We start from the raw sequence: 13,303 nt of genomic DNA, 5'->3' as shown, positions 1-13,303 counted from the left end.
GAGAAGACTGAGGGGTGACCTTATTAATGTTTATAAATATATAAAGGGTGAGTGCCATGAGGATGGAGCCAGGCTCTTCTCGGTGGCAAACAATGATAGGACAAGGGGTAATGGGATCAAACTGGAACACAAGAGGTTCCACTTAAATTTGAGAAAAAACTTCTTCTCAGTAAGGGTGACAGAGCACTGGAACAGGCTGCCCAGGGCGGTTGTGGAGTCTCCTTCTCTGGAGACATTCAAAACCCGCCTGGACATGTTCCTGTGCGACCTCACCTAGGCGTTCCTGCTCCAGCAGGGGGATTGGACTAGATGATCTTTTGAGGTCCCTTCCAATCCCAAACATACTGTGATACTGTGCGATACTGTGAACATAGAAGGGTTGTACCACGCCCTCTTACCCTCCAGCTGAACTCCTAAAAAAAGTCAGTATCAAAGTTAATCATACTGGATAATAAATCTCAACCATTGTAACTGGAAGGTCTAAGGAGTAAGCTATTATTAGTGTGTAAATTTTGACACAATAGTTAAAAACACAATCAAATTTTCATACTCTGAAATGTAGCTGGATATCCTCTAATAATTTTACCTGTACATATTAGCTCAACTACCAGTAAATAAAACTGTATTCAAGTAGAGTACCAGTCAAGCTAATAATTTGTTAATATAGCTGTAAGTAATAGAGAGAAGCACCATTTTCAAATCCATCTGACCACGTAGGCTCCTATGACTTGGCTTAAAAGAGTTTAAGCTTCCAAGTGTAACTAATAATAAAGAATATTCTGTATTTCCTATATTCCAAACTATTTTTTTATTAAATGCTAATGTAATTATAAAGTTAATAGCCTAAACGAATTAGTACAAATTGAAAAATGTTAATATGGAAGCCTCAATAATGCATCATTGCTTTGAATGGGTGCAGTGCACAGAATCCACAAAATTGCAACTAAAATCTTTAGTGAAAATGATCTTACCTTTAATTATCAAATGTTCAGTTTTGATTATAAGGATAACAGGAGAACTGAAACAGTCTCCTTACTTAAAATAGAATGCCTCAGGAATTTGTGCATCAAATCAGTTTTATTTCAGGCTTACAAGTGAGAGATTTAACTGTGACTATGGGGAGCAACATTTTGGTTCCAATATGTTCCATATAAAACATAACCTGCTGTGTGGTCAAAATGATTGGATACCTTAATCTTCAGGAATAACAGCAAATGCTTCCTCTGCTGGAGTAAATTAGAGAAGCTTCTAAGATAAGCTATTTTCCACATATTGAATATTTCATACTATTAGAAATTCTTTAACCAGCCTTTGAGAAAAATCTCTCTAACTCATAGCTGTTTGCAGAAAAACATACAGAAGCAGACGAGTTGCTATGGTGCTGAAATGCTAATGGACAGATTGGCTCTCTGGTAGCCTTTAGAGGTATCAGCCTTTCCCACCAGCTATATGGAGAACTAGACAGTTCTTTTAAATTTCAACAGCTACTGAAAATGAGGAAAACCTACTTGCCTGCAAGAGTTGAACTGAATCCCATCACTTTTCTCTTGGATGTCTTGTTTGGTTTCCTTTAGTTTTCCTTGGTTTTGCTTAAGATCAAATCTGTTAGCAAGGACCTGGTCTTGAATCCAGTACTGCTTTGACTATAGATGTGAACTTGGTTGATTACTGCTGAACACAACGTTTCACTAGAGTAGAAAAACTAAATAGTGCTGTCTGACAATGTCGGCCATGCCTGTTAATTGCAAATTTATTCTCTCCTCACTGTAATTCCTACCTGCCCTACAGTATTAATTCTACCTGATTTCACTGTCATTCCCTTTAACATAGAGAAATGGCTATTTTCCTCCTTATATGAGAATCCAAGATTTGTCAAGATAATTTCCCTGACAATGACCTCCCTGAAGAATTAATCTATTTTTTGAGTTTGTCATTTATCAGCCATTACCAGATGGATCACTTTTTACATGAATGAACTATAAATGTAGCATATCTATACTACCAAATACCCTTAACAAAATCCTTGTTACATTTTTCCCTTGATATTCTCTCTGATGTGTCTATTTCATTTTGTAAGTAGAAGTTGTTGTAGGAAAATGAAAAAGGCTCAGATTATTCTGTTATGGAGGAACTGCAAAGCAATTCATTTCCCCTCATGACTGTCCTGCTGGCTTGCAGAACTGTTGTCTTAACAAAAGGGTCATAAATTCACATACGAGATAATTAGTAACTTGTACAAACTTTCTTACTTGATCTAACAGATTTAAGAGGAAGTTTTAAATTTAAACATTTAAGTTAGGAAGCTTGTCAAGAGATTCTTTTCCTCAAAACATATGACACATCTTTTTCCTGTTAATAATTGTAAAAATGATACCTGAGTGGCTTAATAACACTACAGCACCACATCTACAATGTTTCTTACACTGACTAAAAGAAAGTAAGAGACAAGCCTTATGGATCCAGCTTCTTTACTCTTAGATACCTTTTCAATTGGAATGGCAAGGATTAATTTGTACTACTCACTATTGTTTGAGTTTTTCACTTGATCATATTAGAAGACTGTAATGTATCTGAATATCTTCACCTATCAGGAAATGCAAATCAATTTTCATGGGTAATGAGGGTAAAACCTTCATCACCTCCCTTTACATATTAATTATTAAAATACCTTATGAATTAGACCTTGTTCCTCAAAACAAAGAATCAACCTCAGTCACATTCTGGATCACGAATTGTGTATGTGAAGCATATATATTGCTCAATTAATCAGTACTTAAGATCTGTACATAAACAAGAGCACAACTACAAATTGCACCTACTTTTAGGTTATACCTTCTACTTTCACTCACAGCATTTTCATCATTTCAGATATTAATCACATGGATTTATGAAGTACCTAAGCATCAGAGCAGCTCCAAGCTTTGTCTGTTGCGTGTGCTTACATTAGAACCATGTGTTACTTACATCCATTAAAAGTGATTCAGACCACTGCGAAATTTTGGTCTCTTGTATAGCTACCTGGATTAATTCCATTAAAATACTTAGCATGCCAAAGCAGAACTTATTTGAAATCACCCCCTGCTCATCCCCAATAATAAATTAAGAAAGGTAGGAACTCTTTTCTTAATTTAACATAAAGGTATGGGAAAATAGATATCAGGATTACAAATGGTCTGCCTTAGTCCCAGTGCATTCACAGATCAAATTAGACACTTCTGAAACCATGACAAAAGTACATGAAAAGACTGAACTCTTTTGAATTCTCAGATTTGATGAGTTCCAGTCTATGTTAGTTTAAGTGTTAGCCATGTTTTCAAACATTCCTCTGTATCACCAAGATAAACAAACAAACAAACAAACAAACAAAAACCACATTGAATTATGTCATGTGATTAAATTATGACAGAATAAACATCACAGATCTTTATAAAATTGCACCAGACATTACCCATTCCACAAAAACTTCTGCAGCTGAAAGAAGTGTCTTAATTTCTTCAGCAGAATACACATTAGTGAAACTAGTTTTGCTACCACAATGAATCCTAGCAAGGTCAGCAGAGTTCAGCCCTTCCCAACTCATTGTTAATCTTGTTTGTCCCTATCTGATCTACTGATCTGGTATTATCTCCCATTATACTGAGGTAGCTTTTAACCCTGTCAGAATTTGGGACCAGTGGTGTCATCTGATGTTAAGTGTTTCTAACTGTACAAACCCCTAATTTATGAACTGACAATAATAATTCATAAGTTTAAAAATCACAGATATGCCCAACTTCAACTATTTAAAAAAGGTGGTTTTTTTTTTATTTCTCTTGGTAGTTGTAGGCTTGAGAGTTGGATTTTTAAAAATCTGAGCTAGAAGCATAGCTCTAGTACATTTTAAGTGGGACATTTAGTTCTATTGTGCTTAATGCCTTAAAAAATGTCAAAACTTATCAGTCTCAAAAGGCACCATTTTAAAGCTTCTGTTTTAATGATAAATAATGATTTGAAAATGCAGATTTTGTACTCAGTGAAAGAATAGAGAGGTGTCAGCTTTCTTCAAGAAAACATTTAAAACAGTCTGAGCTGTGTATTTAGTCAGGAGAGTTTTGCACAGACTGATGTCTTAGCAACTTCAAAAGATAACAGGAGAAGAAGAATTTTGTAAATTGCTGATTCCACAATAATGATTCTCTGAAGGTTTCAAAATTCTCCATGAGAAACCCCATTCTTCTTAAAAAGAAAACAAAAACAAAACAAACAAACAAACAAACAAAAAAAAACAAAACAAAAAAACCCCTCTTCTCTGTAGATACCACTTTAGCAGAAAAAAAAAAAAAAACAACAACAAACCACAATGTAGAATGATCATTAATTTTTAGTTTACAAGTGTAGATGCCTTATTTTGAGTTTTTCTGCTAGTTTCTGTTCTTATGTTTCATATTCTGATATCATTCTGCCCTTTCAGGATGAAATTTTGCATGTGTTGGTTTTTTTATTTGGTTGGGTTTTGGAGTGGTTTTTTTGTTTGTTTTTGTATTTGGTTAGTTGTTTTGGGGGTTTGTTTGTTTGTTTGTTTGTTTGCCTTTTTTTAATGAGGCTAATGCCACATGCATGCTGTCTGTGTAGCCAAAATTTATATTTTCTCAAAGGCATTTAATTAACTTATCTGAAACCTAAATAACAGCAAATTTTACTAATCCACTCAGACTATGAAACTAGTTCCAGAAGAATAAAGGTAACATGTTCATTCGGTATTGTAAATCAAGGGTAATTGATAGTATTTTCTTTCAAGTCCAGCTAGGGCCTCAGAACCACAGCATGGCTGAGATGGTAAGAGACTTTTGGAGATCACCCTTTGCCTAAAGCAGGTTCAGCTAGACCAGGGTGCCCATCTGCAGCCACATTTGAATATCTCCAAGGATAAAGAATCCAAAACCTTTCCAGGCAACCTGTTCCAGTGTTACTGTAGATTTGTTACAAAAACCCAGCAAGAAACATAGTTGCTTGATTTGTCCCAGAGAAGACTAAAGAAAAGGTTGCACAGTGAGACTCAGAAGAGCCTCCTGTTCACCAGGAGGCAGAAGTGATGTTGCAGTGACCTCCTGCAGAAGGACATAACATTTATCTAAGCATTGACAGTGTTGGGGAGTCAGTGCTCCCACCTATTCTCTGCTCCCTTCTTGCTTAGCCCCACCCTCCTAAAAAAGTGTCAAAGTAGTAAGTATCCTGGTTCACTCGCAGGATACATCGCTCATCAAGGCTAATAAAATGTCTGTATGCATGTATGGGAGTATAGGTCAAATTCTTCCCTTGCCTTTAAGATAAGACTCATGTTGCTATATCTATATTATGTTCTAGTTTGTGATGTTTCTTCAGTACTTATCCCTGGAACTACTACAGTGCATTAGAGTAAATATAAATACCAATATGTGACTAAAGGTAGGCAAAAAAAGAGCTACCTCATGCTAGCTATAAATCTACACATATGGAAAAAGCGTACTTCCTTCTGTATCAAATGCTTTATGTACAATATAAACAAGTATCTTTGGAATTTAACTATAAATTTTGATCTTCACTTTTGTAGTGGGAAAACAGAGGAAGGAACACTGATCAGTCTTATCACTTTGTGGTTTATTACCACTCAAGAAATAACATTGCATCCATGTTGTCAACCTTTTGTCTTTTTTTTTTTTTTTTTGCTTTAACCAGAAGGAAATACAGAGACAAATATTTTCCTAAAACAAACAAACAAACAAAAATGACATTTGAAATACCTCTATTCACCACAAAGGCATGTTCAAGTCCTGTTTCTGCTAAACGAGGAACACTTACATTGAATTCAGCAGAGCACTTATAAAACACTCCGCACATGCCAGGGTAAACCTCTTACAAAACATCTATTTCTTTTGTAGGCAGAATAATAGAGTTAATGATGTGATGGAAAAACATATTGAATCATGCCACAACATATGCATATCACCACTTATAAACCTAATTAAAAGAAACATTATTTGCTTTACACAACTTCAAATACGAAACACCATTTTCACGTAAATATCTCATTTTGTTTGGATACAAAAACTGGTAGGGAAAACCTTTCAAATGTGGCACCTTTATTAAAATAAGAACACCACAAAGTGACAAAATTCACGTTTTGCCTTGGAAACCCGAAGATAAGTAGGAGTATGAAACTTTTGAAAGTTCTAAGTATTCTTTGATTACAGAAGCAATAGGCTGTATCAGTTACATGTTAGAGGTTTCTTTTCCTATTAAATTAAATCAATTATTAAACTGCCCATTACAAATGAAAAGCAATTGCTTTTAGACACCACACTTTGCTAGCTGTCCTAAGAAAAACACAGGTGATAAAACAGAAGACTACACTCAGCAGTCAGTCAAATCTCATGTACAAGTAAATTTCCCCTTCAAAATCATGCTGAACTGTGAGATTTTCTACATATAACATATAACTAGTAGAAGAACATCTAAGCAGAAACAAATGTCATATCAATTACATCAGTACACTGTGTGCTGGTGGTTATGATCACCCTTCAGTCATGATGGTGTCATGGAATATTACACAGATGAATCCTTCAGGGGAAAAAATCTTCTTCATAATTTGTAAATAAAAATAAACAGAGTAAAGAAAAAATGAATGCATTTCAAAGTTATTATTTGCAATCAAAAGCAAAACAGTTACTCCAATAAACAGAAATATGTGTGATTTCTTCCCCTTGCAAACACCCTCCATAATGAAGAATGGTGTCCATAGTGCAGGTCATACTTTGTGAGGTGAGACCCACTAAGTTGAATGTGACAGCATACTAATTGGACTTGCACCCACTCATTACTACCTTAGTTAAGGAGGATATACTGAATTAAGAGAGGCGAGAATTTGGTTTAATATGCATGAAGGTAGAATCATGTGGGGAAACTGATAATGAATAAAAAGTAAAACTGCCTATCTTAAAAATGTCAGTTATTTCTTGATTTAGAAATTTGTATCTTCTTGAAAATCAGAGGCTTAATTTTAAAGACAGGAAAAAATCTTCAAGCTTAAGAAAAAACTTATTTTTTTTTCTGTGAAGGTGATCAAATACTGGAACTGATTGCTCAGAGAGAATTTTGGATTTTCCATCTTTCTGTATATTTAAAACCTGGCTGGACATTGTCTTAAGTAACCTGATTTGGCTGTTCCTGATCTGTGCAGTGTGTTGGAGTAGGTGATCTCCAGAGGTCGCTGCCAATTTCAGCAATCCTGCAATCCTGTGATTGTTAGCAGAGAAAAATGCTACCTTGAACAGCTGTGAAAGTCAGGTTTTCCTTTCATCTGTCAGTTCACTTTTAATACGCTACATTGTTAATGACTGAACCTAGGATGCACGTCAAAATTGACAGACGGCACTACTGTCAAGTCCCAGCACAGGAGGTCTAGCAATCCCCAGGTTCCAGCACAAGTTAAGGAATGACCTATTAGAGAGCAGCATAGGGCAAAGGGACCTGGGGCTCCTGGTGGACGGCAGGATGACCATGATCCAGCAGTGTGCCCTTGTGGCCAGGAAGGCCAATGGCATCCTGGGGTTTATTAGAAGGGGGGTGGTTAGTAGGTTGAGAGGCGTTCTCCTTCCCCTCTACTCTGCCCTGGTGAGACCACATTTGGAATATTGTGTCCAGTTCTGGGCCCCTCAGTTCCAGAAGGACAGGGAACTGCTGGAGAGAGTCCAGCACAGGGCAACAAAGATGATTAAGGGAGTGGAGCATCTCACTTATGAGGAAAGGCTGAGGGAGCTGGGTCTCTTTAGCGTGGAGAAGAGGAGACTGAGGGGTGACCTCATTAATGTTATAAATATATAAAGGGTGAGTGTCATGAGGATGGAGCCAGGCTCTTCTCAGTGACAACCAATTGTAAGACAAGGGGTAATGGGCGCAAACTGGAACATAGGTGGTTCCACTTAAATATGAGAAGAAACTTCTTCTCAGTGAGGGTAACAGAGCACTGGAACAGGCTGCCCAGGGAGGTTGTGGAGTCTCCTTCTCTGGAGACATTCAAAACCCACCTGGACACATTGCTGTGTAACCTCATCTGGGTGTTCCTGCTCCAGAAGGGGGATTGGACTAGATAATCTTTTGAGGTCCCTTCCAATCCCTAACATTCTGCGATTCTGTGAATCTGTGTAAGTATTTACCTACATAAACCAAACCGGATACCGTGGCAGTGCTGTCCTGAGGAACAGGAATTTGGGATTAACAGGAAAAGGCAAAGGGTTATAGACAGTACTCCGCTTATGCCTCCTAATGCACGACCCAAAAAGAAGGAAATATTTGGGCATATAATGCACCTGAAAAATTGGTACACCTATGCATAATATGGACTAGCCGAGTGCAGGGAGGAGTTAACAGATCCCATGGGATGGAAAGCTAACCTCACAGAAATGTTTCTCTTTTTTTTTTCCTTCCCCCCCCCCTCTTTCAGTAAATTACTAGTTCAAAAGCAGATACTTTTTCATTAGTGTCCAAACTACTTTATCCCACTCTTTCATCTCCCCTTGTTGCAATACTTAGCCAGAGAAATCATGACATGTATTGATGAAACAATCCAGGCGGAGAAAGATTTCATACAAAATGTACAGCTTATCTTTTTACTCTAAACTTTCATGCTCACAAAATGAAAATAGATCACTTTCTTTGTGCTTTAATGACATAGACCCAGAAGAATATCTACTGGAAATGTAGATAATTATCACTGCAAACCTTACAATATGCCGCCTACCTTTGTCATCATAACATTTCCCATTTGCCAGCAAGATATTTTGCTCCAGGTTTTCTTTAAAATCATTAAAGAATCATTTAAACTCCTTCTATCTTTATATTCCTGTAGACAGGGATTCCCTTTTCATGAAAATTGCATAGGAATAAAAAAGGTTTAGAAGAGGAAAAAACTGTAAACTACAGCCAACATTCATACCAACCAGAAGGTCTGGTACATTACCTAAAGCAAAAAAAAAAGCTTCCACTCAGAAGCTAAATTCAAAATGACCTTGTGCTTTTTTCAAAAAGGCTGGCAGCTGAGGTCATTGGAATAAATTGTGATAGACAGTGCTTCTCTCTATATAGTTAGAGGGCATGTCTAGAATGTGAGTTACCATCATGTAAAGGGAAAAAAATAAAAGAACAACAAAACACAACAAAGAACATTGTTCCATTTCTTTGTAAAAGAATGGTAAATACAGTCTACAATAATTCTGACTTTCACAAAATAATGTATATTTTCAGGAACTTTATTTCATGATCAGATAGGTTCTACCCTTTTTAATTCTACATTCATAAATTAATCCTGTTCTTTATTGGCCTCTACTGTTAACAGCATAAGCATCTGTAATGACATTTCCCCAGCGGGCAGATCCCAGCTGCACAGATTATGTACTAGTGGTTACAAATATATATTGCAGTTTTGTTGAAGCTCACTAAATCACCAAGTGAAAAACTATGAAATGGAAAAGAAGTTGGAACTGCTAGTGAGTGTTTTAATTGAGATTCAAATATGCAAATTGAAAACCAAATCCTCACTATTCACTTTTGTAAGGAAATTGTTAACAGTGATTTCAGAAGGCCATTTTCAAAAGGGTATTTTTTTCAATTCATTCTCTTGCAAAAACATAAACAACCTTTGTCAAAGGATTTTAATCTGTCAGTAGGACTGCATGAGTCCTCAACTTGTTTCTATAATAGCAGCTTTTCACCAGAATATTTTGATCGACAGATTATTTTAACATCTGCCTCTTTTGGGAGCAGCTTAATGTTAAGACAAAAAAATACACTTGAGGTTTCAAAGCAGGTGGAAAAACCTCACAGTTCTGATTAAATGAGAATTGCTTCTAATCCTGTTTTCCACTGTGCCTTAAAGCACTTATATAAAGAAGAAAACACATCTTGTTGCTTCTGAAACATTGAAAGAAAAAAGCTGGAGAGGGGAGGTGGGGGAGATGTGGAAAGAGTACGTGTAACTTACCATTGAAGTTTACTGCACGGATATAAGTAAGTAGCTCTTTACCATCAATTGTGCTCATCCTCGGACACAGACCAATATATCCAGGACAGAGATCTTTATGCATGTTGTGCAGTGCATAGGCCATGGAATATACTGCATCAATTACAAACTGAACTTTTCCTTCTTGCTCATAGGCTGAATCTCTTGCAATTCTTTCTAAGCCTGAGGAAGAAAGGGAAAGAGTCAGTTTACTTCTGTTTGTATTTGTGTGTACATGCATGAGTATTTGCATGCAAAAATTCACAGTAGAACATAAATAATTACAGTCAGATTGATAGATAAAGTTGGGACTCATTTATCCATCACCTAAATAAACAAGACAAGGAAAAATACGGCCATCTGGGTTTGTCTCTAATCACTGTACACTGTGCCAGGTATATAAACAATATGCTGAGTTCTGAGCTGGGAAAGAGGACAGAACATTTCATTACAAGAAAAATAAATATATATATATATTTCTACAATCCAGTAGAAAAACTCTCCACATTATTGACTTTCGTTCAGCACCTCTTTATTGTTATTTATAGGACACTTCTACAGCAGCCTGCTATTCTGTTTTAGATAAATTTAAGGCTACCTTGATTTTTATCCCTGTCTATTGTTTGATAAAGTTTATTTAAACATGTCAGGGAAAAAAAGCTGAATGCTTGCCAAGTGATGTGGCCATCTGTCTCCATATTGAAAAGTGCTTATTTTGGGACTTTTTCCTGCATTCACTAGTGAATTATGCTTCACATTGGGAATCATGTACTGTCTTCTATTTCCTACAGGGACATTTTTCCTTCAGAGGAAATACAGAGTAAATCAATACATTATGAAATTTTGATCCTATGGGAATTGCACGCATTAATCATCTGTGTTCAAATCCAGAGAACCTTTTACATTTATAGGTTATAGTACTGAGTGGAGAAGATAGAAAATAAATTTCAGGAAAATCATGTTTTAAGTAGACAACCAACACGAAAATCAATGTCCTGTATAGAAGGAATTCATCTACTAATTTCAATTGATTTAGAAAGGAAAAGAAGGATCTGCAGATATCAAGATGAATTCTGCCTTGCTGAAATATACAGTAAAGTTCCCATTGACTCAGTGAACACAAAATTAAATATCTAGGTTATTGAACAGATTAACAACTCAATCAGTTTGAAAATAAGCTATTCACATTATTTAAGACTATTTAGAAGTTAAACAAAAGTTTATGTACCTTTTTTTTATTCTGACATTCTATTTTTTTTGGTTTTTGTTTTTTTTTTTTTTAATCTAAACATGGGGTTTTATCAGTTCAAGATACCAATTTTGTTGTATCCAAAAGCTCATTGTTCATGTGTGAAAAAATACTGTATGCAAGATGTTTCTTTAAACAATGAATTCAAGTCCATATGACATGAAAAGAAAAGCCAGGGAGTCTGCTCAGAAGCCTTTCTTCTGTTTGCCTGCTGCACTTCAGTTCCACTGTCTCACATTACAATGATAACATATGAATCAATTTGTAATCTGACAATCAGTAGTGTTTTGTGCTTTAAACATCCCTGAGCACTGGGAGCGATAGACAGCTTCAAAAAATCATGATGTACTTTTATTTCTCCAAAGGAAATGGTTAAAAAAAAAAAAAAAAAATCGCTACCTCTTGGAAACGTGTTAAACATTTGGAGAGGAAAGAATATAACCCATTTTTGCAATTTGTTACCAAGTAACTTCTTAGACACTTTTCAAGACATGCTATCTAATGATTGGCAAATAACCACAAAATAGTGTGATTCTATTGCAAATAAACAAACATAGAAAGTTTTCACAGTCTAAAAACTACACAATTAGTTGCAATGCTTTGCCAAGAGATAAAAGAAAATATGAAATATGGCTTAATTATACTGCAACTTTATTAACTTATTTCACATGGGAAATAGCTTCCAACAGTAAGTGACGGGTAGAGCTCAGGATCCCTACCTTGATTGTTCCTTCCTTGTTAAGACTGCTAGTCAACAAGTGAAGGACAGGGTTCACAGAACTGCTGCAGGCACGCAGCACCCAATAACCTGTATGTGCTCCCCAGAGTTTCCTCATCCTTTCAACAGGATGGGCAGGACAGGAGGAGTTTGAAGGAGATAAATCCAAGTTAATTGTCAAGCTAAATATAATTCTGCTCACATATCAGATGGATAGATGTGTATGTTGAAGGGTGGGCATCTGGTGAAAGACAGAGAACAGTTTTCTGTAGGAAATACTAAGTTGCAAGCACTTATGCAACTGCATTGTACTAAGTGGCACAGGTTTTTAAAGGGAAAAAAATCAGTATCACTCTCCTCTATATTATAATAAAGTTTAAACACACTTTGGATTTGCATAAATTTCTTCCACAGCATAACATTTTACCTTTACCTTTCACAGATATATGTTCATAAACTAATTTATCTTATAAATTACAGACAAAAAAATACTAAGACTGAATATGTTTCCTTACATACAAAAGAGTTATGAACACCACAGAATTATCAGTTTTAAACCTGACAAACTCAGAAGGTGATAAGGCAATAGAGAAGCAAAATAAAAGTCTCTGTGATTTGCATAACTAAAAATCAATAACGAAATAAATAAAAAGGACTATGTAGTCTTGAGGGTTTTTTTCATCTTTGCTTTCTAGAACTCACAAATGTATAAAACAATACTTTATAAAGATGACAAGAACTCATCAACTTAAATTACATTACACTGCCATAAATAAATGTTAATGTATAGTAGTAAAATAATGCATATTGCCTAAGCCATAAATATGGTCAGCTACTACAGAGATAATATCACACATTTGGAAGACATGATTATAATTTTTCTTCAGACTTGTATATCAAGTAATAACAGTTTCATTTATAGCTTGAATCTGAGCTCTAAAAGTCATGTTTCTGTACACAGTGGTGACTTGAAAGATTAAATTTTTTTTTATCTCATAATAGAAACATTTTAATGCTTTCTTAATGACCACTTCAATTTCTTAAACTACAGTTTTTCCTCTGGAAAAATCGCTTAGTCTGTGTCTTTATCAAAAAAAAAAAAAAAAAAAGAAAAAAAAGATATTCCCAGTTCTTGAATCTGGGCATTTGATACCCCCATGGTCTGGCAGCATGTCAAAGAACTGAGACAAAGAACTGGGCTCACACTGTCCCACTGTCCCTCCCTATTCTGATGTCCACATGAAGGAAACCCAGAGAAATGTATCATGGTGCTTTCCAGCAGGTCTTCCAATCCAGCTATTGAGAACTGCAAGCTTGTGGGAAA

General features: G+C 35.8%; 1 protein-coding gene across 1 annotated transcript in view; it reads right to left on the bottom strand.

Annotated features, from left to right (window-relative positions):
• Positions 1-13,303, bottom strand: part of GRM8 (glutamate metabotropic receptor 8) — a gene marked incomplete at both ends in the record, with an annotated part of 340,828 nt that overhangs the window by 119,151 nt on the left and 208,374 nt on the right. The window contains one exon of the mRNA XM_082066696.1: positions 9,995-10,195. Within this exon, the coding sequence (XP_081922822.1) occupies positions 9,995-10,195 (201 nt within the window). The remainder of the gene's footprint in view (positions 1-9,994; positions 10,196-13,303) is intronic.

The sequence above is a fragment of the Streptopelia decaocto genome (assembly GCF_964273445.1).
Source record: "Streptopelia decaocto genome assembly, chromosome: 1".
Lineage (NCBI taxonomy): Eukaryota > Metazoa > Chordata > Aves > Columbiformes > Columbidae > Streptopelia > Streptopelia decaocto.
Note: the sequence above shows the minus strand (reverse complement) of the source record. Positions and strands in the feature narration are given on the sequence as shown.